Source organism: Macaca thibetana, chromosome 9 (assembly GCF_024542745.1).
Source record: "Macaca thibetana thibetana isolate TM-01 chromosome 9, ASM2454274v1, whole genome shotgun sequence".
Lineage (NCBI taxonomy): Eukaryota > Metazoa > Chordata > Mammalia > Primates > Cercopithecidae > Macaca > Macaca thibetana.
The window spans coordinates 81,347,342-81,369,243 of record NC_065586.1 but is presented as its reverse complement, the minus strand read 5'-3'; the positions used below and the strand labels follow the sequence as shown (position 1 = coordinate 81,369,243).

General features: G+C 36.5%; 2 protein-coding genes and 1 long non-coding RNA gene across 5 annotated transcripts in view; 1 reads left to right on the top strand and 2 right to left on the bottom strand.

The window, feature by feature from the left end:
* The window catches only part of PRKG1 (protein kinase cGMP-dependent 1), a 1,349,224-nt gene that overhangs the window by 1,293,457 nt on the left and 33,865 nt on the right, over positions 1–21,902 (top strand). For all 3 annotated transcript variants that reach the window (XM_050805423.1, XM_050805422.1, XM_050805424.1), the window contains one exon: positions 3,163–3,259. In XM_050805423.1, coding sequence (XP_050661380.1) covers positions 3,163–3,259 — 97 coding nt within the window. The remainder of the gene's footprint in view (positions 1–3,162; positions 3,260–21,902) is intronic.
* The window catches only part of LOC126963256 (uncharacterized), a 64,359-nt gene continuing 47,424 nt past the window's right edge, over positions 4,968–21,902 (bottom strand). The window contains exon 3 of the long non-coding RNA XR_007728993.1: positions 4,968–5,038. This is a non-coding gene — a long non-coding RNA (uncharacterized LOC126963256). The remainder of the gene's footprint in view (positions 5,039–21,902) is intronic.
* Positions 14,412–15,777, bottom strand: LOC126963254 (3-beta-hydroxysteroid-Delta(8),Delta(7)-isomerase-like). Its single transcript, XM_050805427.1, has one exon. The coding sequence runs from the start codon at positions 15,381–15,383 to the stop codon at positions 14,667–14,669; it is 717 nt and encodes a 238-aa protein (XP_050661384.1). The 5' UTR covers positions 15,384–15,777; the 3' UTR covers positions 14,412–14,666.

Genomic DNA, 21,902 nt, shown 5'->3' with positions numbered 1-21,902 from the left:
ATGTGAAAGTAAAATTTTAAGTTTCACAAATTTTGTCCTGGGTTGAAACATTATATTTGGTTTCCAATACATAGGGAAGATGTTTACTTCTTAATAATAATGATCAATCATAAGGTGTAGCATCCGTTTCTGTTAATTTAAAATGACAGCATTGATTCAAGGATATTACATCAAGAATGGAAAACAACTGTGAATAATAAGGGCCACTGGATTCTTACTCCTTGGTTTTGTGGAGACTGGTAATATTGGAAGAAATGGAAATATAATAAACTAATAACTATTATCTATTTTCCAAAGAAATGTGAATATGATACTGTGCAGATACGTGGTTTTAGAAAGAGAGATGGGGGAGGGGAGAAGGAGACTGAGATTATTCTATTATTGTTTTCCTGTTTCTAAACTATGCATATGTATCTTGGTCTAATTTTTATACTTGCAAATGTACATTTTATTGTTTTTGGAACCTCCTTTGGTGTATTAACAGAAATGAAAAGATGAAAATCAAATCAACTTTGTTATTCCTTAGTTCTAAAGTTCTTCCCCCTTCTCCTTCCCCCTTGCCCCTTCCTCGCACTTCCTCCCTCTCCTCCCCCAGTTCCCTCCCCTCCCTCTTCCCTTCCCCTCCCCTCCCGACTTCCCTTCCCTTCCCTTCCCTTCCCTTCCCTTCCCTTCCCTTCCCTTCCCTTCCCTTCCTTTCTCTCTTTCTCTATCTTTCTCTGTCTTTTCTAAGCTGTGTTGGCTATTTCAGAACTATTGTTTATTCCTATTGCCCTAGGACCAGAAGAGCAGGGCCCAAGACCAATGTATAAAAGCCCCCAACCCTCTTGCCAAAATGTCTCATCCCCAGATTCACTGGGTAGCTACTTATCTCCTGGGCCATTTTAATCCACCCCAGAAATCTTGTATGATTTATGGAACTTCCTGAGGCTTTCAGAAGGTATAGAACTATAGGTTTTAACTCTTGTACATCAAAATCACCTGGGAGCTTTTTTAAAATAGGGATGTCTAGGTAGCACCTCCAGAAATTTCTCATTCACTTGGTCTGTGGCAAGGCTTAAATTAATTGTTTTTAAAAGATGCTCATGTAGCTCTAATGTGCAACAAAAGGCTAGAATCCCTCCACTCATCTATGTGTACTTCCAGCCTAATTTCACAAGGCCCCAAAATAAGAATTGTTGGGGTGCTTTCAAGGATTACAAAAAATAACACCATACTTTAAATATATGAAATGGTATCACAATAGTCTGAAAGAGTTCACCCTGTTTGCAGCTGGGCGTAGTGGCACACACGTGTAATTCCCAGCTAGCTGGGAGGCTGAGGCATGAGAATAGCTTGAACCCGGGAAGTGGAGGTTGCAGTGAGCCAGGATTGCACCACTGCACTCCAGCCTCAGCCTGGGTGACACAGCAAGACTTTGTCTAAAAAAAAAAAAAAAAAAGAAAGAAAGAAAGAAACGAAGTTCACCCTGTTTGCACCTGAGATTTCTAAATCCAACAAACACATGGATTATTATTCAACAACGATCTCATAAAAGATTTAATTATCCAGGCAGTCAGGAAATGCTTGACCACATACAAATAGTCACGGGGTCTGATCTCAACAGATGTCTTTTTTCAGCACCTGTTGGAGTCAACTCTGCCACTAGCCCTTTCAATGGGATGGAGTTTTAATTTTCCAAAAGTAGCAAGCCAGCTGGAATGCTAGAAATGCACATTTGCTGCTTCTGTTCCATTCTAGTAAACCATCTCCCGGATCACTATGTTGATCTCTTGAGTGTGTAGTTAATGACAGAAGTCTACAAATACCATTAGGATGGACTAGCAGCCTTGTTTATAAAAGTTTATTGGAGGAAGTTGATTTCACATAATTAGCCAATAATGGAAAACAATGTTGTTTTTACCCTCTGAGAAGCCTGTCAACAATTGATTTGTTAAAAAAATTAGAAACATGGTTGTAAGTTAAAGAATGCAGAAAGCTTACCTAGAAAGCTGTTTCACAAATCCCCCAAGTGAAGAGTCTAAATTTATGTTTGACTGTAATGGAATAGCTAAAATGTTACACAGCTTAATGTTAAACATACCCATGATTGATTCTTTTCAAAAGTATACATAAACAGGCTGTGTTAGCATCATTACCTCAAGTGCATTCATCATTTCTATCTATAGTGTAGTACTGAATCAGGTGTTGCTGAGCTGAAGGTCACGGGTTATGCATAGCTATTCAAATAGTTTATTTTTGAGACAGCTGAATTACTCCCTGACCTGACGTTAGTGAGTGGGCAGATCATCTTCATCTTTGTGCCTTCCTGTCCTTTCTAAAAATAGCAGAGCCTTTGACAAGGATATATTTTAAGCAGCTCATATTCACTTGTCTCATCAGGAGAAGCTTATTCTGGCCACTTGCATGTGTCAGGTTTGCATGTGTGCATAGTTAGACTTTGGGAATAGCAGTCCATGCTTCTCCACACCACTCATCCAAGAAACTTACAAACATAAAGACCCTGAGATTGCTAGCTGAGAGTTTTGGCTACAAGTCAGTGGGTACACAAAAATGAAGGGAAGACACTTTTTAGGAATGTGACTATGCTTCCGAAATCATCCATTTCGGACATTTGTACATCAGTTCTCAGCTTCTCGGATCTGTTTTCATAAAACCTGGCTGTGATTTCGCTCCAGAGACCTCCGTGATCTTGCCGCTTTTAATTAATATTTATAGGAGGTGCTGCCAGCCTGTGGATAAGGGAAACTGATGAGAAACTGCCATCCAAAATCTGAACGGCAAAAACAAAACCAAGCTAAACCAAAAAATCTAAAACAAAACCAAAAAAGAACAACTCAAACAATCCGTGTTCACAAGAAGACGCGTAGAAAAAGACCTCCATGTAACTTTGATTTGATAATTGGATTTATCAGTCACTTGACTGGCATGCAGTGGGTACTTTGTATTTTTCTACAGTACTTTGAAACACAAGTGCAAATTTATGTTATTCTGCACAACTGGGACCAAAAAATTATGAGTGTGAGAAAACACAAACTCTAAAAGCAAGATGGAATGTAAGCAGGTAAACCCTGTTCCACAGTCATGTCATTCTGGTACAGATGTACGTGGTACTCGTGTTTGCACCTCTAAGAAATTTCCATTTTTTCACATCAAAAAATCCAGATATGAAGCTGAAGCGGCTTTCTTCGCCAACCTGAAGCTGTCTGATTTCAACATCATTGATACCCTTGGAGTTGGAGGTTTCGGACGAGTAGAACTGGTAGGTGATGGTTCTTTAAATGCTTTTGATCACCTCTGCTTCCTTTTTAATTTTTTCCCCTAGATTAAGATTTCTTCCTTTTCTCTTGTTCTGTCTTTCATCATTAATTACCATTATTCCTAAATCAGTACCAAATACTTTGCAGTAGACATGTCATAATTCGCAACAAAGTGGGCTAAATTGTGCAGTCAACGACTAAAAATAAAATAAAAAACTCATTGCTTTTTAGAAAACCCCATCATATTAAGTGTAAGGTAAACACATTGACTTAAAGAAGAGTCATTAAGCACGTCTTACCCAACTAATTTTCTATCATCTTTATTTCCTAGTTCTGAGTGGTGCTTACCAACAATTATGCATCCTAACAATAATTACAATAATTTAAATGTAAATTTAAATACATATAAAGGGAAATAGAAGAGATATATATGAAGTAAATGGTGCTGTAGTAGTAATTCTGTGGTTCTGTAGTTGCAAGTACCTATTTATAGTGCTAATAGTTTGAATATTTTATATAGTTTATTTCACACACACAGTTTGTATACATATATATACACATGCACACACAGCTATATATTCATGAAGATGAAGACACTTTGTACAAGTTAATGCATTCAACACGTTGCATGAGTGTGGTGTAAACAACATGAAAACGTACTCTATTTTGCATTTGTTTGAAATGTAAATTTAAAAACTGACATATTATCACAAGAATGAGGAAAAAATGTATTCTTATGACTAACTGCATTTCAAGACGGTGTGGCTATAAACCCTAATTAAAAATGCAGATTGATTTCCACCTCCCTGCTGAACATGGAGGATTTCCTGATATCAGACACCAGTACAGTATGTGAGGAACTCCCTGAGATGGTGTACAGTGCAGTAAACAGTTACGGTTGCCATCAGGGGTCAAGAGAAATCCCCTTCCTTAAAAGTACATTGACCCAGCACTACTTTTATATTTGTCTATTTGTATTGCAGTTGGAATTTCTGACTTGAACAGGCAGAAAGATGGTATTTACTTAGATATTAGACGAGAAGGTTTTAGAGCCATATGTCTCACTGAATTAGTATTATGCTTCCCTTAACACTGGTTGGAGATACTGTAGTAATACCACCTCTGACTTGAAAGTCTGTAAGTGTGCCTTTGATGATATGAGTATTTTCAGTTCTGGGAGAAAAAAAAAAGAAACAAAACAAGTAAGGTTCTAGACAAACCTCTTGCTTTTCTGAACCCTACAAATTAATGTAACCATGAATTTATTTTTTAAGAACTTTGGTTTTGTGGAAAACTATAATTATCTGTATAGCTAATAAATATTCATTAACAGCATTATGCATGAACTGCTTTGATTTGGAGGTGTTGGGACATACAGGCAGGAAAAGAAAACAGAGCTCCCTGCCATGCAGGATTTATTTTCTGATGTGTTTATATAGTTGTGTATTTCTAAAACACTCTCCAAATGAAGCAGTATAAGGGATAGAATTTCTTGGACAGTGATTGTAGGACTGTTATGAGTCCTTAAATACTATTTTTTAAAGATGATGGACAATAAAACTGCTATTTTTGTTGACAAAAAAAAAATCAGCGTTACAACTTTGTGAACTCTTAGACATTTGATAACTTAAATAGCGATCTTTGAAGTTACCAGTGAGATATTTAATGAAATATAGGAATTAGGATTTTTGAAATATTGAAAATAACTTACAGGCACTGAAGTCATTTCAAGCTAAAGAATTGAATACCAAGCTGATAGGGCAAATCTTCTAGAAAATCCTCTGAAAAGCAAACGAGGAGGTACAAACAAAATTTTGATTAGCCTCAAAATTGGGAAGAATTTAATGTGGGCATATAAAAGTTTAGTTTAAAAACAAAAATTTGCATTTGTGCTCTCGTGTGTGTGCACACGTGTGTATGCTCATTTCTGTGTATTCATGTGCATGTTTGAGTATATATACACATATATATGTGCATATAATCTCCATCCCCAGAGAAATACCAGATAGTCAGCCTAATTTTCTTCTCATGGATATTATATTTTACTCTTTTAGATAGATGTTTATAGATAATGAACACCATAGCCCTAAGAATTAATTGATGTTGGAAATGTAGCCCACTTTGTAAAAACTGTAGATATTACTGATGAGTGGTAAATTCATAATGGAGTATAGGGTACAATTTCTACATTAGGGGAAGAGGCGCATGTCCTTAACCTTTTAAGGTCACATCAGCTTTCGTTGTCTTGCACGTGTACAGCATACTGTAGGACAATCAGAGGGCCTATATTGTCTTCAGCATTCAATGTGGACCAGTCATTTAAATGATCACTAATACTTTATTTTCCCAATTCTTACCACTTACTAATTGCCTGGTAGTATTACTTTGGGGGTATTAAAATATTATCTGTGATTGTTCATCTTCTACATACATTCAATAATGCTGGAATTGAGAGTTTGGCCTCAACACTTTGCTTGTAATTGTACATACCATTTTCATGCAATATAACGAATCACCGTAATGATAATGGTGTACCATCAGAGTGGCACCTACCCCATTCATAGTTAGGAGTAAGATGTAGGCAGAGGCCAGTTCTTTTGTGATTACAGAAGTTTTCACTCTCCTCTGAGAATGACACATGCAAGATAATCTTGTCAATATTATAAAGTCCTATTAAAGCAATATCTAAGCAATAAAATCTTCATATAAACTCATTTTATATTTATGTATGGAGTGCTCAACATGTTAATACAAAGTATATAATACTTAGAATCTTAGTTTAGCAGTAATGTTGAGCAAGTAAATGACATTTCAAGATAATACCATAAGTTACACCTTAATTTTAAAATAGTATTTTTTAAAGTTTCCCAGAAATAACATTATAAAATTATAAGCCCTTCAGTGGAGTATGAAGAATTTAGAAATTTGAATTTTTGAACTTCATTTCCTATTAAAGTTAAGAATGTAGTTTTCTCATCACTGTTTGACATACAGATTATGTTTGTGTGTGAAGGTAGTTATACCCTTCACAGACTTTTTAGCATTTCTTAATTTTTATCATTCATGTCAATTTCGATAAATGTAGATGCAGAAGTATTTTTCTACAGGAGAATTTATAAATAGTTTATTATCAATTTTTGGAGGTGAGAACATAATTTTGCCACATAATAAGAAACTTAAATATGTGTTCAGCAAAGAGTCCAGAAGCTTGAAGTGAAGGTCTTTTATGCATGGGAATTGTAGTCTTAAGATATTCAGTCTCTTCCTAAATGGTCTTAGCATAACTGACTTTCACTTGTTTAATATCAGACATGTCCTGTTCACAACCATTTCCTCTGGGCAGTCATTTGGACTGCTTTCCTTTCTGTTTTCTGGCATATGCCATATTTTCTGCCTATGTTCTTTATTTTTAAGAATGGTCTTTCTAATGTGTTCAGTTACTGTCTGTTTACAGTATGTCTTCTAGGAGAACACATTCCACTTATAGTATCACTTTCAGCAAAAGAACTCAGCTCTCTTTTTATATATGACTTACTCACAAAAGCCCTAAGCACTGATGTAAGTCATCTAGGTAATCATCTTCATTTACAAAGTATGACTGTAAAATAAGGAGGTTGGTTTTACAAATTACAAGTGAAAATTAGTCCCATTGCCTTATAGTCATATTCCCCATTTACTCTACTTTTGTCCTTCTGAGAAAGGCACCTGTTTTTCAGAATAGATTTGCACAAGTCAAAGACAAACCGATTTTTTAATATGCCAATAATATGTAGTTGGTACTTTAAAATATTAGATATTTAATCTGTTTATTTAACAATCCAAATGTCTCCTATACCAGAGTGGCATACTTGGATAAAATACAGGAACAAATATAAGAGAAACATAACCTGTGTTTTTGGATTATATTCTTTCTACATCAGTTATTCTGTATATATGTATTGAGCTCTACAATTGAAGATAAAAAATTCAATAAATCGAATAGTCCTTGGCTCTAGAGACTCGCAGTCTACTGGGAGGGGCAATCATGTAAACTAATAATTAAACTCATAAGCGAAGCATGATCAGCAGGGGCCCAGTGAGTGGGGGAACAAGACTTCTTGCAGGAGATAGCATTTCTGAGGCAGAGGGAGAGTTAAGGCATTACTATAAATAACCTGATGCCTTATGGAACATACTTAGTAAAATGAAACTATTGTAGAAACAAATGTTTATTAATAAATTAATATTATTTCTTTAATAAAATAAAATGTTTATTAATAAATGAATATTATTTCTTTAAAAAATAAAAAAAATAACCTTTCATTTGAACACTACTTTATAATCTTCAAATTGCTTTCAAGTTCATTGTATAATTTTGCCCTTATAGCTACCCTGGGAGGAGAACATGAGGCATGATCCACATTTTACAGGAAAGAAGACAATAATAATGTATATATGTGGTTTAAGGCCACTTAGTCATTGAAAGAGCTGTTGTTATTGCCTAGAATTACTGATTTTTTTTAACTAGAAGCTTTTTCTGCCATTCTGGCTTTTAAAAATATTTGGATTCTTACCACCACCATCAACAACAACCACCCCCAAATCAAACAAGTGTTACTTCATTGTCATATGTATACCTTTGCTTTAAAAAAATTCTTCTGGAATTCAAGAACCTGAATTAAAACTAAATCTAGAATACATGTAGTAATTGTCTGCTATGTGCCTCTCTTTCTGTTATATCTTCAGAGACTCCACTTTCTCTAACTCTTTTCCAGCTCCTATTTTAGTGGCAAAATGTCTGTGGAGAAAAAAATCCGACAGTATAACATGGTAGCGAGAAGCTAGAGCTCTAGAATTAGGCATTCTGGATTCAGATGTTACCCATTGTGTATGCTTAGTCATTTACTTAAAACTTTCTGAGCCTTGGTTTTCTTGTCTCTGAAATGATGATAATAATAGGATATATACCTCACAAGGTTGTGAAAATTAAACAAGTTAAAGTCCTCAAAATAGTGTCTCACACATCATGGGTCAGTAAATGGTGTTAATGTTGTTACTGTTGCTATTATTATTAAAACATGCTAATGATAGTTCTCTTTATCACTTCCAGCTATATGCATAGAAAAGGAAGGGAATGAAATGATTTTACTCTTTTCTTTTCCACTGCTAAGCCAAGGGCTGAGAGTGCAACCATTATTCTAATATAAGTAAGAGCCCAGAGGTCTTCAAATGACCTTCAATGATAGCTTCTATTAAATTTCTCCAGACCACTAAAGCTCTTAACTTTCTGATCTGTCATGAGAGGAGATGGGAAACAATTTTCAATATCCCTTAGGCTGAACCTGTGTGCACCTGAAGTAGCCTGCTTTTATTTATCCATTTCACTTCTAAATTGTGAAGCCCCACCTCTTAACCTCTCAATGGGAAATCGTTTTCAGTGCAAACTGCTGAATCATATCTAGTTTTTCTCAAGCCTTCTTAACCCATGGAACCTCAATTGGGCATAATAAAGACCTGGCTCTTGGCAAGTTGAATACAAAAGTTACCTCTCATTCCTTCTCTGCTGCAGTTCAGTTTCTAAACCACATAACTGGATTGCCCAGGAAAAGAACATGTGGTAGTTGTGAGAACCAATTTATGCTAAGACAAGCACGTGTAGTTAACAACGTGTGTGTCTGTTCATGACATCCATACCACTCTCACAGCATTTTTGCCAGCTGCCTTGGCACTATAAAAACAAGCAAGCAGGCTTGGAGTGCTATGTAAACCAATTGAAAAAAAAAAAAAAAAGAGACTAAGAGGTGATTAAGCAAGAAGTTAGGTGATAAACCCATTGCTCAGTCAGCAGAGTCTTATTGAGAAAGGTGAGCAACTTAACTCCAAAGGGAAACCCCATGTACGATGAAAACATTTCAAGAGCTTTCTACAGCCAAGCCACACAGCAATGAAACAGAATAGCTGTGGAGATCTTTGGGCAGCATTGCCATGTGTACCCACAGTGATTTATGCTGCACTGGACACCGGGGGGAAACCCTGCTGCCCTAAGGCCTTGTGCCCTCTGTAAGTAAAGTGAGTAAGGACTTAATACTGGCTGAAACTGAAAGTTTGCTTCATTTTAACATAGCCTCTTCTCTAGTGGTACTCTACATGGTTTATTATTAAATATGTAATTCTCATTTTATGTTTATTCTTCAAAAGAATGAAAATGGACAAAAATTATTAACTGTAATAAATAGCATTCATTTCTCAGAAAATAAGTTCTTCAGATAGCTAATGAAAATCCGATCTAATAAATACTAATTAAGCATCAGTAGGTGTAGTAACAATATACTGCAACAGCTAAAATAACCACATGACAGTTTCAATGCAGAAATTATAAGCAGTAAAGCTTATCTCTACTTTGGCATATGCAAATAAAGTAAGATAAGCATTACTTCATCTCATTATTGTACAATAAATTTTCTTTTGTACATTGATAATTATAATAAAATTTAGATTACATGAATGAAAACAAATATAAGTTACTTTCTAACACATCTTGTGAAATTATAGAAATTTTATATATTAGCAATCAATTGAAATGCCTATTTTTTTATTACAAGTAGTTGAAGTCAGTATCCTACCACAAGATAAAATGTTAGTAGTTTCTCCTCTAAACCTGCATAGGATTTTAGAATGATCAATATAAATCTAGAATCCACTGGGTATGTCTTTCCAAAGCTTAAGATAATTGGTGATAAAACAGCTCTTCCAAAAGTTAACATTTAGGTCATACTTGCCTTTTTGTTTTCTCTGACATAAATATATATATTTTTTTAATCCAGAGAATTAATGGGTACATCACATTAGGCAAAAATCATCTGTTTTAAAAAACCCAAACTATTTCTGGGATATAAAAATATCAGACATGATTCCTGCCCTCAAGGAATTTCTGCCTCCTCCTAAGAAAGAAGATAAGATTAAGATATTTGAAAAGTAGCAAACAAAATCTTATGCTATTGTGTTAAATTAAAAAGTATGCAGAAGAGTTCTCAGTATTTCATCAGGAGAGAGGTCATTTGAAATTGATGGAGTAGAAGAGGGCCTGGGAAGATATACAGAACTGAAGCCAGGCAGTGGAGAATAGGTTGGGATTTAAATGAACAGATGGGGAAAGGCCATTCTGGGAAAAGGCCATTCCAGGCAAGGGTTACAACATAAAAGGCCACATGTTGTTACAGGACACCAAAGCAAGTGACTAGACTAGAGTGAATTACTGTTGGGGGAGCAGAGAGAAATATTAGACAGCTGATCAGTAGAGTATAATTGTATTATATTCTTTAAAAAGATTAGACTTGCCAAAAAAAAAGAGTTGTTTGGACATTGAGTAATGAAAGCATATAAACACAGACTCTGCTCCGAACTTCTATCTATGACATGAAAGAAAGCACTATAAGGTGACTAGACAAGCTATTTTTAGGTGGCCCTGCTCCTAGAAATAGACATCATAATTTCTCTTCTGACAAAAGTAGGTTATTTTGTACCACAGTGCAGTCTGCATTCCTGAAAATTTCATGTAAACACTTTCACAGAGGGATTCCTTCCATCGAGAGGGAAAAATAGTCCCCTTGTGTGTCTTAGTTATGTAGAAAATAGTCATATCTTTTTAAATAAAATGAAGTAACTTATCTTGCTTTCTGGAAAAAATATAAAACAGGTAATTCTGTATGTTTCAATATATCTCATCAATTGCATATATTTAATTTATTGCTAATTAGTACTTGGTCCCTCAGTATTCCCCATTGTCATTGACATATGCAACATATTAGCTTGAACATTGAGCTACGAGGTCAGGAGCTTTTGTGGGCCAGATAGTTTGTTCTTAGGCCTCAGCTCCAGCCCACTGCCTTTCACGTTCACACTGATAGTGGGGAGATCATCACTATCCAAAAGAAGTTCAAACAAGTAAGTTAAAGGAGAGCCACTGTCTGGTCATCACGTTGACCTTGGATGCCACATCTACACAAACAAAGCAATTTAAATTTTTAATGTGACTGTTTTCCCTAAAGTAAACTGGTATAGGCAAAATCCAGTAGATTCTTATTGAACTGACTTAGCTACAGTTGATATCCTTTTATATTTGTGAAAATCTGAAACACAAGATAAATGTGAAATACCAGAATCATATGGGGGAAGAAGTTATCTTTTTCTTTTTTCCTTAATTTACTTTTATCTGAAAATGTCTTTATTTTGCCTTATTATTGAAAGATTCATTGAATTCTAGGTTAGCAAGTTCTCCCCTACATCCTTCCAACCCCGTCCTCTCCACCCTCATTCCCATTCCCCCAGGCCTGTCTCCCAGCACTTTTTCAGTATTTTAAAAAGTATTTTAAATTGTAATAGCTTTAGGGGGTATAAGTGGTTTTTGACTACATGGATGAATTGTATAGTTATCCTTTTTGTAACATCAGAGGGACAAAGTTTGAGGATAGCATGTAATAAGACATTAAGATCTGATTATAAGCCATTTTATTAAAGTTTTCCAGTATCTAACAGTTTTAAAAAATTATAAAGTCATTCGTCCCTATATTTTAAAAGTATAACCGCAATGCAAAACCTTTCATGAGTTAATTGGGTCACATGTCAGAAAGAGAGTTGAATTTCACAGTATGTCATCCTCTGTTTCATTTCAACCCATTTTAGATTTTCAGAGGCAATAAATGAAAGGAATTGAAATTTAAATATTCGACCTCATCTACATGGTTATATGTGTACTTTAAGTATTAGAATAAATTGAATTTATGTGAGCTATTCATGTGCTCAATTTAAAATATGTGAACAAGTTTTCAAAACTGATGCACATAGTATTTCCTTATACAAGTGAGATTATGCATAGAAACTAAAGTATTGGGTAGAAGATGAAAAATATTTGATTAGTTGCTGAAAAAATAAAGTATATTATAGGTAATAAAATACTGTAAGTACCACTTTTAATAATCACTGCAAAATGAAGTAAAGTTTATTTAGCATAAAAGCGGTAGGAAATCAATGTTATGTTTAAGGAATGATAAGACACTCAATGTAGGTAATCTTTTGAATGAAAATGAATGAATGCTAATTCCTTAATAAGGGAAATTATAAATGTTCTTTGATTTGCAAGTAACTTCTAGGAAATTGTCCAGGCCTTTGTTCACAGTATAATTAAAAATAAAAAAGTATCAGGTTCTTTTTCTGACTTTCCTCCAAACTGAAAGTTAAATGTCTTTAAAAAATAAAAAAAAAAAAAAACTTACCTCCTCTTCAAAAATAACTTTGTCTTTTAATAAATTTAAATTTAATAATATAGATATTTCCTGATATTTCTGGTCACTAGCTGTAGAACTGATTTTAAGTCTGAAGGCAAGTTACAGAGCAAATAAGATTACTGATATTTTTAATGAGGTGTTGAGGTAAATGAAGAAAGAAAAACGAGGATGAGAAGAAGAGAGACCCTCTCTTGATTATCTGTCCATTGTGCAAATGGCAGATGGAATCAAATGAAAAGGCATATAGAAAAATAAGCTACTTTTCTATCCTCTTTTCTTCTCAAAATGTTATACCTGACTCTGTGTATGTATGAGTGTGTGTGTGTGTAGGTGGGGGACGACGGGACTATCTATGAATAGGAACTTTGATGCGTAAAGCCTTTACCATGAAGTTGAGTCACCACTACAACAGTGTTGTGCCTCTATGCCTCATGGCTGAAAAGCTTTCCAATTCTGACATCTCTGTCACACTCATAATCTATCCTTTGCATTCTCCGGGTCTTTCAAACATGTATCGCTCAGGCTGTGACAAGTTTCTTTTATTGTTCTCTCTTACGTATCCTATGAAACAAGGCAAATGCTATGGTTCATTCTTAAATTTCAGACATTGGCCAAGGGGAAAAATAAATCATATGATGTTATTGTGCAGAGAAAAGTGAGGGAAATAGAGAAGTTACTGTGATCTCTGCTTAAGTTAATAATAGAATTAGTACTTTTTGTTATTGCTGTTGTTAAGAAATGTTGGGAAACATAATCCAACACTGATTTGTAGGATAGAAGCTTTCTGTTCACTTAAAGCATTTCATCTTATTTTATGAATGTCGTAAGCTGGCTTCTCCTGAACATGTGGGCACTTTAGTGGGCCATGTCCAAAAAGTTATTTGAGTCAGAGTAATAAAATTGCTTTTTCTTTCACCATGAAAGTAAAATTTCCTAAAATTCAAACAGGTAGATTTTTCCTAATCCTGTTTTCATTCAGTTGATTGGGACTACTAACTTAAAAACAGATTTAATTATGAATTGTAATAGTAAGATACTATATCTTGGAAATCATAGTGGTGATGATCATTCTTACATAATACTTTTTATTTTCTAAAGAATGTTCACATACACTATCTGATTTGATCTTACAATATATGTTTCTATAATATGAAGCTGGTTTTTAAAATTATTTATTTATTTAGTTTTGAAATGGAGTCTTGCTCTGTTGCCCAGGCTGAAGTGCAGTGGCACGATCTTGACTCACTGCAACCTCCGCCTCCCGAGTTCAAGCAATTCTCCTGCCTCAGTCTCCTGAGTAGCTGGGATTACAGGCACCCACCGCCACGCCCAGCTAATTTTTATATTTTTGGTAGAGATGAAGTTTCACCATGTTGGCCAGGCTGGCTGGTCTTGAACTCCTGACCTCAAATGATCTGCCAGCCTCGGCCTCCCAAAGTGCTGGGATTACAAGCGTGAGCCACTGCACCTGGCCTGGTTTTATTCCCTTAGGTAAGGAAAATGAAGCTTTAGGATGTCATACGGACTTGCATACAACCACAGTTGGTTTATTATTGCAATATTTTAACCTCCCAATCCCCAGTAGCCATGGGAGATTGGTTCTAGGACCTGTCCTCACCAATACCTCTTCCAGCTGCAGATACCAAAATTTATAGATGCTCAAGTCCCTAATAGAAAATGGCATAGTATTTGCATATGCACACATTCTCTCCTATAGTTTAAATCATCTCTAGTTTATTTACAATACTTAATACGGTGCAAATGTTATGTAAGTAGCTGTTATACTGTATTGTTTAGAGAATAATGACAAGAAAAATGTCTATATATGTTCACCTCAAACACAACCATCCATTTTTTTTTCCAAGTATTTTTTTTTTTTTTTTTTTTTAAGAGTCAAGGTCTTTTATTTCCTGATTTTAAAAATTGTCACCATCATAGACCTCCTGGCTTCTCTTGTATCTGTGTCCTAATGGCTCCCAGCAGTGCCTTCAAACAGCCCCTTTATTCCCCTTCTTGTGCCCACCCATGAGCCTGAGTGTGAAAGATCAATTAACTTTGTCCCTCCAAACTGTGGGAGCAGGACTAGACTCTTCTGGCAGGCGGAGAGCTCCTCCTCGGCCAGTGTTCGAGCCTGGTCCACCACTCCTCAGTTCTTCTTGCTCTTGGCTTTTGTGGCCTTGGCATCCAGCATGCTCTGGGCATGAGTGAGGTGCTTCACAGCATCAAGCACAAGGACTCCAGGCAGCACCAGCCACAGGGCATTCATGAAGACAAAGTAAAACCAGAAGTAGAGAGGGTGGCCCAGCTCCCCGTGCTGGAATCCGTCACGGTGCTCCGTCAGGAAGTAGAGCACATCCCCATAGATCTGGCCCACAGAGACCACAAGCTGTACAACGAAGCGGAGAGGATGCTGGCGGAGAAAGGCGATCACCACCCACAGGCTGAGTGGTCCCCACAAGCAAGCTGTGATGGTTTCCATGCACACTGTGAAGCTGTCAGCCAGGATGTATCGGCTGTCTCCCTTGGCATACTCTTTCCAGAGTTGAGATAAGAAGGCTTGGTCTCCAAGCAGGTCCTCATAGTAGAGAATGAACCAGCCCTCGATCACCAGGTGAATGAACCCACACACTGCAAACCAGCACAGGGACAGTCGCCGCCAAGTCCCCAGTGGGACAACCGCAGCACGACCCGAAAACAGCCATGTGGTCACGACTAAGACCCCTGTGACAGAGAAGAGGCCAGCCAGTATATGCCAGGTGGGGTGGTCATTAGGTACAAAGTTGTCCAGTCTTAGGTGCTGAGGCCAGTATGGGTGCAACGGGCCCGCATTGGTAGTCATGTCTTTGTGGGCTGATGGCTGCATGTGGATAGGCAGGAAGTTGAAGGAAAAAAAAAAAAAAAAAACAGGGAACAGAAACACCTGATCCCAGCTCTCCCTGGTCAGTCTGGCGAGGGATATACAGGACCAGTCCTGGTGTCTTCATTCAAGGGTCACAAACTGCTCACGACCACCAAACCCAGTCCTGTGCTCCGGGGTCACGGTTTGGTAAGAGACACAGGAACCAGGCGAAGTCCCGTTGCACAGGTCAGCGTCTTGCACCGTTCAACAAAAAGCTATTCCCTCCCCGACGCAGTTCTGAAAACTGAGGCCAGCCGCGCGATGGCAGCGGCCTCCGACACGGGCTCCGGGACCTCTCTAGGCTGGCTCTCGCGCTCTGTCACTTCCCCAGTTCGGGCTCATCCCCTCTTGGGTTCTCTTGCCTCTTTTCCAAGTATTTTCAATCCTTGGTTGTTTGAATGTGGATGTAGAACCCACAGATGCAGAAAGCCGACTGTACCTATTATTTTGACAAGATAGCTTTTAAAGAACTTTGTGTTAATTATGTACATTTTGTTTAAATGTATTCATGATCCTAATTTTTTTAAAAATAAGACTTTTATATTTAGGTTTTTCAATAAACAAGTAGTAAAATCATTAAAAATGACTTTTTAAAAATGTGTCAATATTTAACAGAAATTAGACCTTAAAAATCTAGTTTTTGACTAAGTGAGGAACTTTTATTGTAAGTGAAAAAGTAAGCATAGAGAAATACATTTTTGACATTAAATTCCTTAAAATGTAAATGAAACATATAGCTACCTGACAAATCAATACAGAACTAGAAGTTGTAGATTTAAGAAATGATGAGTTCTCTCTCTTTTTAAAAATTCTTTAACAACTTCATTGATGTATAATTTACATACCATAAAACGTTCCCATTTTAAGTGTATAATTCAGTGATTTTTTGAATTGTATGACGATCATATATCCCAGTTTTAGGACCTTCCTACCACTGCAGTAAGAACCCTTGTGCCCATTTAGAAATACTCTCCATTCCAATCTCCAGGGTTTTTTTTTGTTTGTTTTGTTTTTTTGTGGAGACAGGGTCTTACTCTGTTACCCAGGCTGGAGTGCAGTGGCATGATCTTGTCTCACTACAGCTTGAGCTTGGAGGCTCAAGCAATCTCCCACCTCAGCCTCCCATGTAGCTGGGACTACAGGCGTGCACCACCATGCCCGGCTAATTTTTGTGTTTTTGTAGAGACATGGCCATGTTGCCCATGGCTGGTCTCAAACTTGTGAGCTCAAGTGATCTGCTTGCCTCAGTCTCCCAAAGTGCTGGCATTACAGGCGTAAACCACCACACCTGGCCTCTCATCTACTTTCTATCTCTTGAGATTTACCTTTACTGGTACAGATATTCAGATGCTAAAATTTTGTGTTATACTAAATGTTTTTAGTTTTTACATGTATGATCTAGTTCAACAATCTAAATACTCAGTTATTTAATGTATAGTCACTTCATGCCTTTTTTCCTCCTGAATTTTATGGCAGTTTTATGGCTTCTGCACGCCCTGCTTCAGCTTTGTGATTATACTCCACTGCTGCAGAACAGGATGTTTACATTGTTTTCTGAACATAGAATCTAAGGCCAGCGTCTTACAGGGCTGTGAAGAGCTGTCTGGCAATAGGAGAATATTGGAAAATGATAGAGGTGGAACATAGTGCTTATGCATTTATAGAGAGTCTAGTGGTTTGTTTGCTGATGTTCTTATTGTTGATGTTTTATTATATGCCTTTGGCTGGTTTTGGTGAACCTGCCCTTTGGCATGGTTAATCTAATAGGATAAGATACTCATAGTCTCTCAATGTAGGACTTTCTCTCTTCTTGCCACCCCCACCCTAGGCTTTTTTTTTTTCTTCTTTTCTTCCTTTTGTAGAACGTTTCACTACAGCACTTGTCATAAATTCCTTAAGTTATCTCAATTTATATTAAATGTGGGTTACTTAAACATAAAATCACAGACCTTGCCAAATTATTTCTGGATTACTTACAAAGCCTTTTTCTCCCAGGTTAAAGAGAGCTGAAACTAAAAAATGGCTTTATGCTTCACCAAATAATACAGACTTCCTGATTAAAATTTTGTGCTATTTTATTTAGAGAAAATATTTGTCATTCCTATTTTGCAGCTATTACAATTACGGTGACTCTGCCTGGATTCCCTTATGCGTTGAAGTCCATTTTAATGCTCTTCCTGAGAAAGCTACGGCTGCTTTTTTCCAGTGTGTGTTATTTGAAAGTTAGTAACACAGAGAATATAACAGAAACCAATCCCTTCATATGTTGAGGTTGAGAGGACAGAGAAAATAAAACCCGCACCACCCAATAGAATATGAACATAAATATAAAGTCAAGGTCATACTTTCAGAGAGGACCATCATGTTTCCTTAAGCGACCTGTGTGTTACTTGGAGTATTTCCCCTTTTCTTTCTTCTCAAGATATTGCCACATGTTTGTTGGGCCGTTTCTGTAAGGTTCAATATAATTAATGTGCTTTCAAAGTGCATATTGTGTCAAATTGCAGATGTATCGAATTCTCTAGCTGGAATGAGTTTTTAAAGATAATATAGTTTCGCCCTTTATTTTCTGAAAAGTGGTCTGAGGCCCAGTGAGATTATATGACTTATTTGTCAGAGATCCAGAATTAGGTCCCAGGTTTATGTTTTCCTAAACTCCCTTCATCACCTTTGTTCTGTAGCATCAGTTTACCTAAGGGAGAGCATAAAGGGAGTACCCTTCTCCTGCAGTGCATGGAAATATAATTTGAACCACTTCATATAGGACTTTTGCATAATAATGAGTCATGTGACACTGACCATTTAAGCTTTGAATTTAAGAAATCATTTCAATTATAGTGTAGTTCAGGAAGTAATTTTCTTCCAAAATAATTAAGATATTGACAGTGCAAAATAAGCTATGAGCTCTTAATAACAAGGTTAAATGAATGAATAGATACAAATTCTAAGGACCAACTCACAGCCAGTGGTACTGAGCCAGTTTTAACCTTGCCTTGATCATAATCTTCCTTCCTAATAAGGGCAAAAAGTTGGGTCCAGTAGGAAACAAGCCTTTTTAAGGCAACCAACTACCCTACCTAGAAAGGAAGGATGTACTCTATTTAAATACAACCAGCAAATGCATCTTCAAAGAGCTTTAAATGCTGATGACATCACCTCTCATTTTCAGGCCAGTGTTATGCAGACATCAGCTATAGCCAGATAGTTAAGAACTTGTCAAAATCCTTGTCAAAAATTCCCACCTTAAGATCTACTTGGCCCAAGTATACATTCATTCAAATGTCAATATAATACTTCATATTGAAGTAACAGTTTATTGTAAATGAAACATTTACCAATTCTAATTTCTAAGATAGCACATAGCATTTCTTCTATAAAATAAAATGAAGATCTTGAGTATTCAGATTTTCTTGTTCATTTTCCCTTTGTAGGAATTTTGAGAGTAAAACCAGTGTGGTATAAGCATCCATAATCTTTGTTTTTGAGAACAGCTATATAATTACAGAAAAATGTGAAGATAGTACAGAAAATTCCTATATACGCTGAACCTAATTACTCCTATTATTGACAACTTACATTAGTATAGTACATTTAATATAATTAATGAACCAATATTAATGCTTTATTATTATTATTTTAGACCTTTTTTTAAGTTCTGGAGTACATGTGCAGGATGTGCATGTTTGTTACCTAGGTAAACATGTACCATGATGGTTTGCTGCACTTATCAGCCCATCATCTGATATTAAGCCAGCATGCATTAGCTATTTCTCCTGATGCTCTCTGCCAACACCCACCAGCCCTCCCCCAACAGGCCCCAGTGTGTGTTGTTTCTCTCCCTGTGTCCATGTGTTCTCATTATTCAGCTCCCATTTATAAGTGAGAACATGCAGTGTTTGGTTTCCTGTTCTTGTGTTAGTTTGCTGAGGATAAAGGCCTCCAGCTCCATCCATGTCCCTGCAAAGCACATGATCTCGTTCCTTTTTATAGCATCCACAATATTATAGAAGTAGCTTCTCAAATCCTTACTCATCTACTTGTTAGCACTGAGGTGGGTGGCAGTCAGAGCAAAGAAAACACTTTGTTTGACACATAACACTTTTATTTGGTTTTCATAGGTAATCTATCAGGATATCCCCATATTATAGATGAGGAAGTGAAAGCAGAGAGAGTTTGAGTAATTTGTCCAAGAGAACAAGGAAAAAACAAAGGTTGAAATTGAAAAAAATTAGTCAAATAACACACTAGTCACACTCTCAACCAGTGCATTAGCCTGTACACCTAGGAGATTAGGACAGTCTTCAAAGGAAGATAAACCTGAGGACCATGCATAACTATCTAAGCTAGTCCTTGGCAAGAGGCAGAAGAAAAATATGCACTCCTGTTCTCCTCTTTTCCTGGCTGATCTCTTTCCATACTCAAAAAGAATTTCATAGCTTTAAGCAACTTGCTAAAAAATCATCATTATCATCATCATCATCATCATCATCACCACCATTATTATTATCTTAAATGGACACAAGTGGATTTGGTATAATTAATTTGGACAACAGGAAAAATAAAAAGAAAACTAAATGTCACCTTACAATTCATCATGGATTAAGTTTGTTAAAATATTTTTATAATAAAACATAATATCTTAGCCTCAACAAATACAAATTGCTATAACTTACTCAGAGTTTATATTGAAAAAAATGTTTGTAGCCAGCCCTGTAAAAAGGTAATAGTGTGGTTCAGCCCCAGTCCTCAATAGGTTGTTATGCTCTGTACAATTTCTTCATATCTTTGCATTCATGGAATTCTAGTTGAATCAGAATCAATTAGAAAGATTCAGACAATAATAATAAATAGTGATTACAATTTAAAAGAGACTTGCTTTTGGGAGGTCGAGACGGGCGGATCACGAGGTCAGGAGATCGAGATCATCCTGGCTAACCCAGTGAAACCCCGTCTCTACTAAAAAATACAAAAAATTAGCCGGGAGAGGTGACGGGTGCCTGTAGTCCCAGCTACTCAGGAGGCTGAGGCAGGAGAATGGCGTAAACCCGGGAGGTGGAGCTTGCAGTGAGCTGAGATCCAGCCACTGCACTCCAGCCTGGGCGACAGAGAGAGACTCCGTCTCAAAAAATAAATAAATAAATAAAAGAAACTTGCAAGTTTTTTCATGACGAGAGTTTTACTTTTACTCATTATAAAAGCAAGATATGATGATTGTTCAAAAGTTAAGCAATTCAAAAAGTAAAAAGAAGTAAAAATCAACCAAAAATTTCCCTAAGGAAAAATCATTGTTAACGTATTGATGAACACATTTCTGATTGTCCCTTCATAAATTTATTTCACATATAGATGTGTGTGTGTATATATATGTATACATACACACTAATATACAAACACACTGTGAGATCATAAAATGTATGCTGTCTTATAATCAGTATCTTTTATTCATGTTTTGGTTATTTGTTTTGGTTATTTTTCCATAATGTTAAATATAATTCTAAGTAATCATTTTTATAGTTGCATTGCATGGATATACCATAATTTATTTCTGCAAGCTCCTCCTCTTGCTAGAAATTTAGATTGTTTCTAAAATTTTCCATTAGAAACAATGTTGAATTGAACATTCTTGAATGATCTTTGGAAAGTTGTTGGTTTATCAGAAGATTTCTGATGAATATGTTACTTGGACTTTATGCAAATAATTAACTTCAACATTCTCGACTGTCTCTGTTGAGTTAGTTCACACGAGTGGTCCTCAGGTACCCCGACTTTCTGGTTAGGATCCTGAGTTCTGTGAGTCTTGTAGCATTTGGGTTTAAATTGGAAGTGGAGATTCTAAGGGCCCTGCCCTAAGGAACTCATGAGATCTTGTACAGAGTGCAAAGAAGGAAGATGATTCTAGACCCAAGGACTGCTTCTATGCAAAGTAAAGGCAAAGCAGAAAGCCTCAGTAGGTTAACAGTATAGTTCTATAAACTTTCTGTGATTAATGTTTTTAAATTGGCAAGTAGTAAGCCTGACTCCCAAGAATTTCTGTAGCCTTCACCTATCTCTTATGACATATGCCACCCACCAGTTCTCATCACCTTCTTCCTACCCCACTTGGCTTCTCCTTGCAGTATTCAAGCAATCACTTACCCCAAACCCCTAACACAAGGAGGTCCCTGGAAGTGCCTAGGAAAATGTCAGTGAGGCTTTGGCTGTTCTCCCAAATCACATGCCTAGCATAAGTTAAGCTTAAAGTAATAGAAATATTGTTCAGTTTATCTCACAGTCCATGAGTTAGTCGATTCCATTAAACTTTGATTTGCAAAGTATCAATCACTGTGTGTCTAATTGGTTTGTATTCAGCTGAAGGGAAGCAGCATATAATAGAAATAGCTTGGGCCAAAAAAGACCTGAACATGAATCCAGTTCTGCCACTTGATAGCTCTGTCACCTTGGGAAAGATAGGAATCGTTTTTGGAAATCAGTTTGTTCCTCTGA

What these genes read in the sequence shown, in the direction of transcription:
- LOC126963254 (XM_050805427.1), bottom strand. Translation starts at nt 15,383, where the DNA reads ATGCAGCCATCAGCCCACAAAGACATGACTACCAATGCGGGCCCGTTG.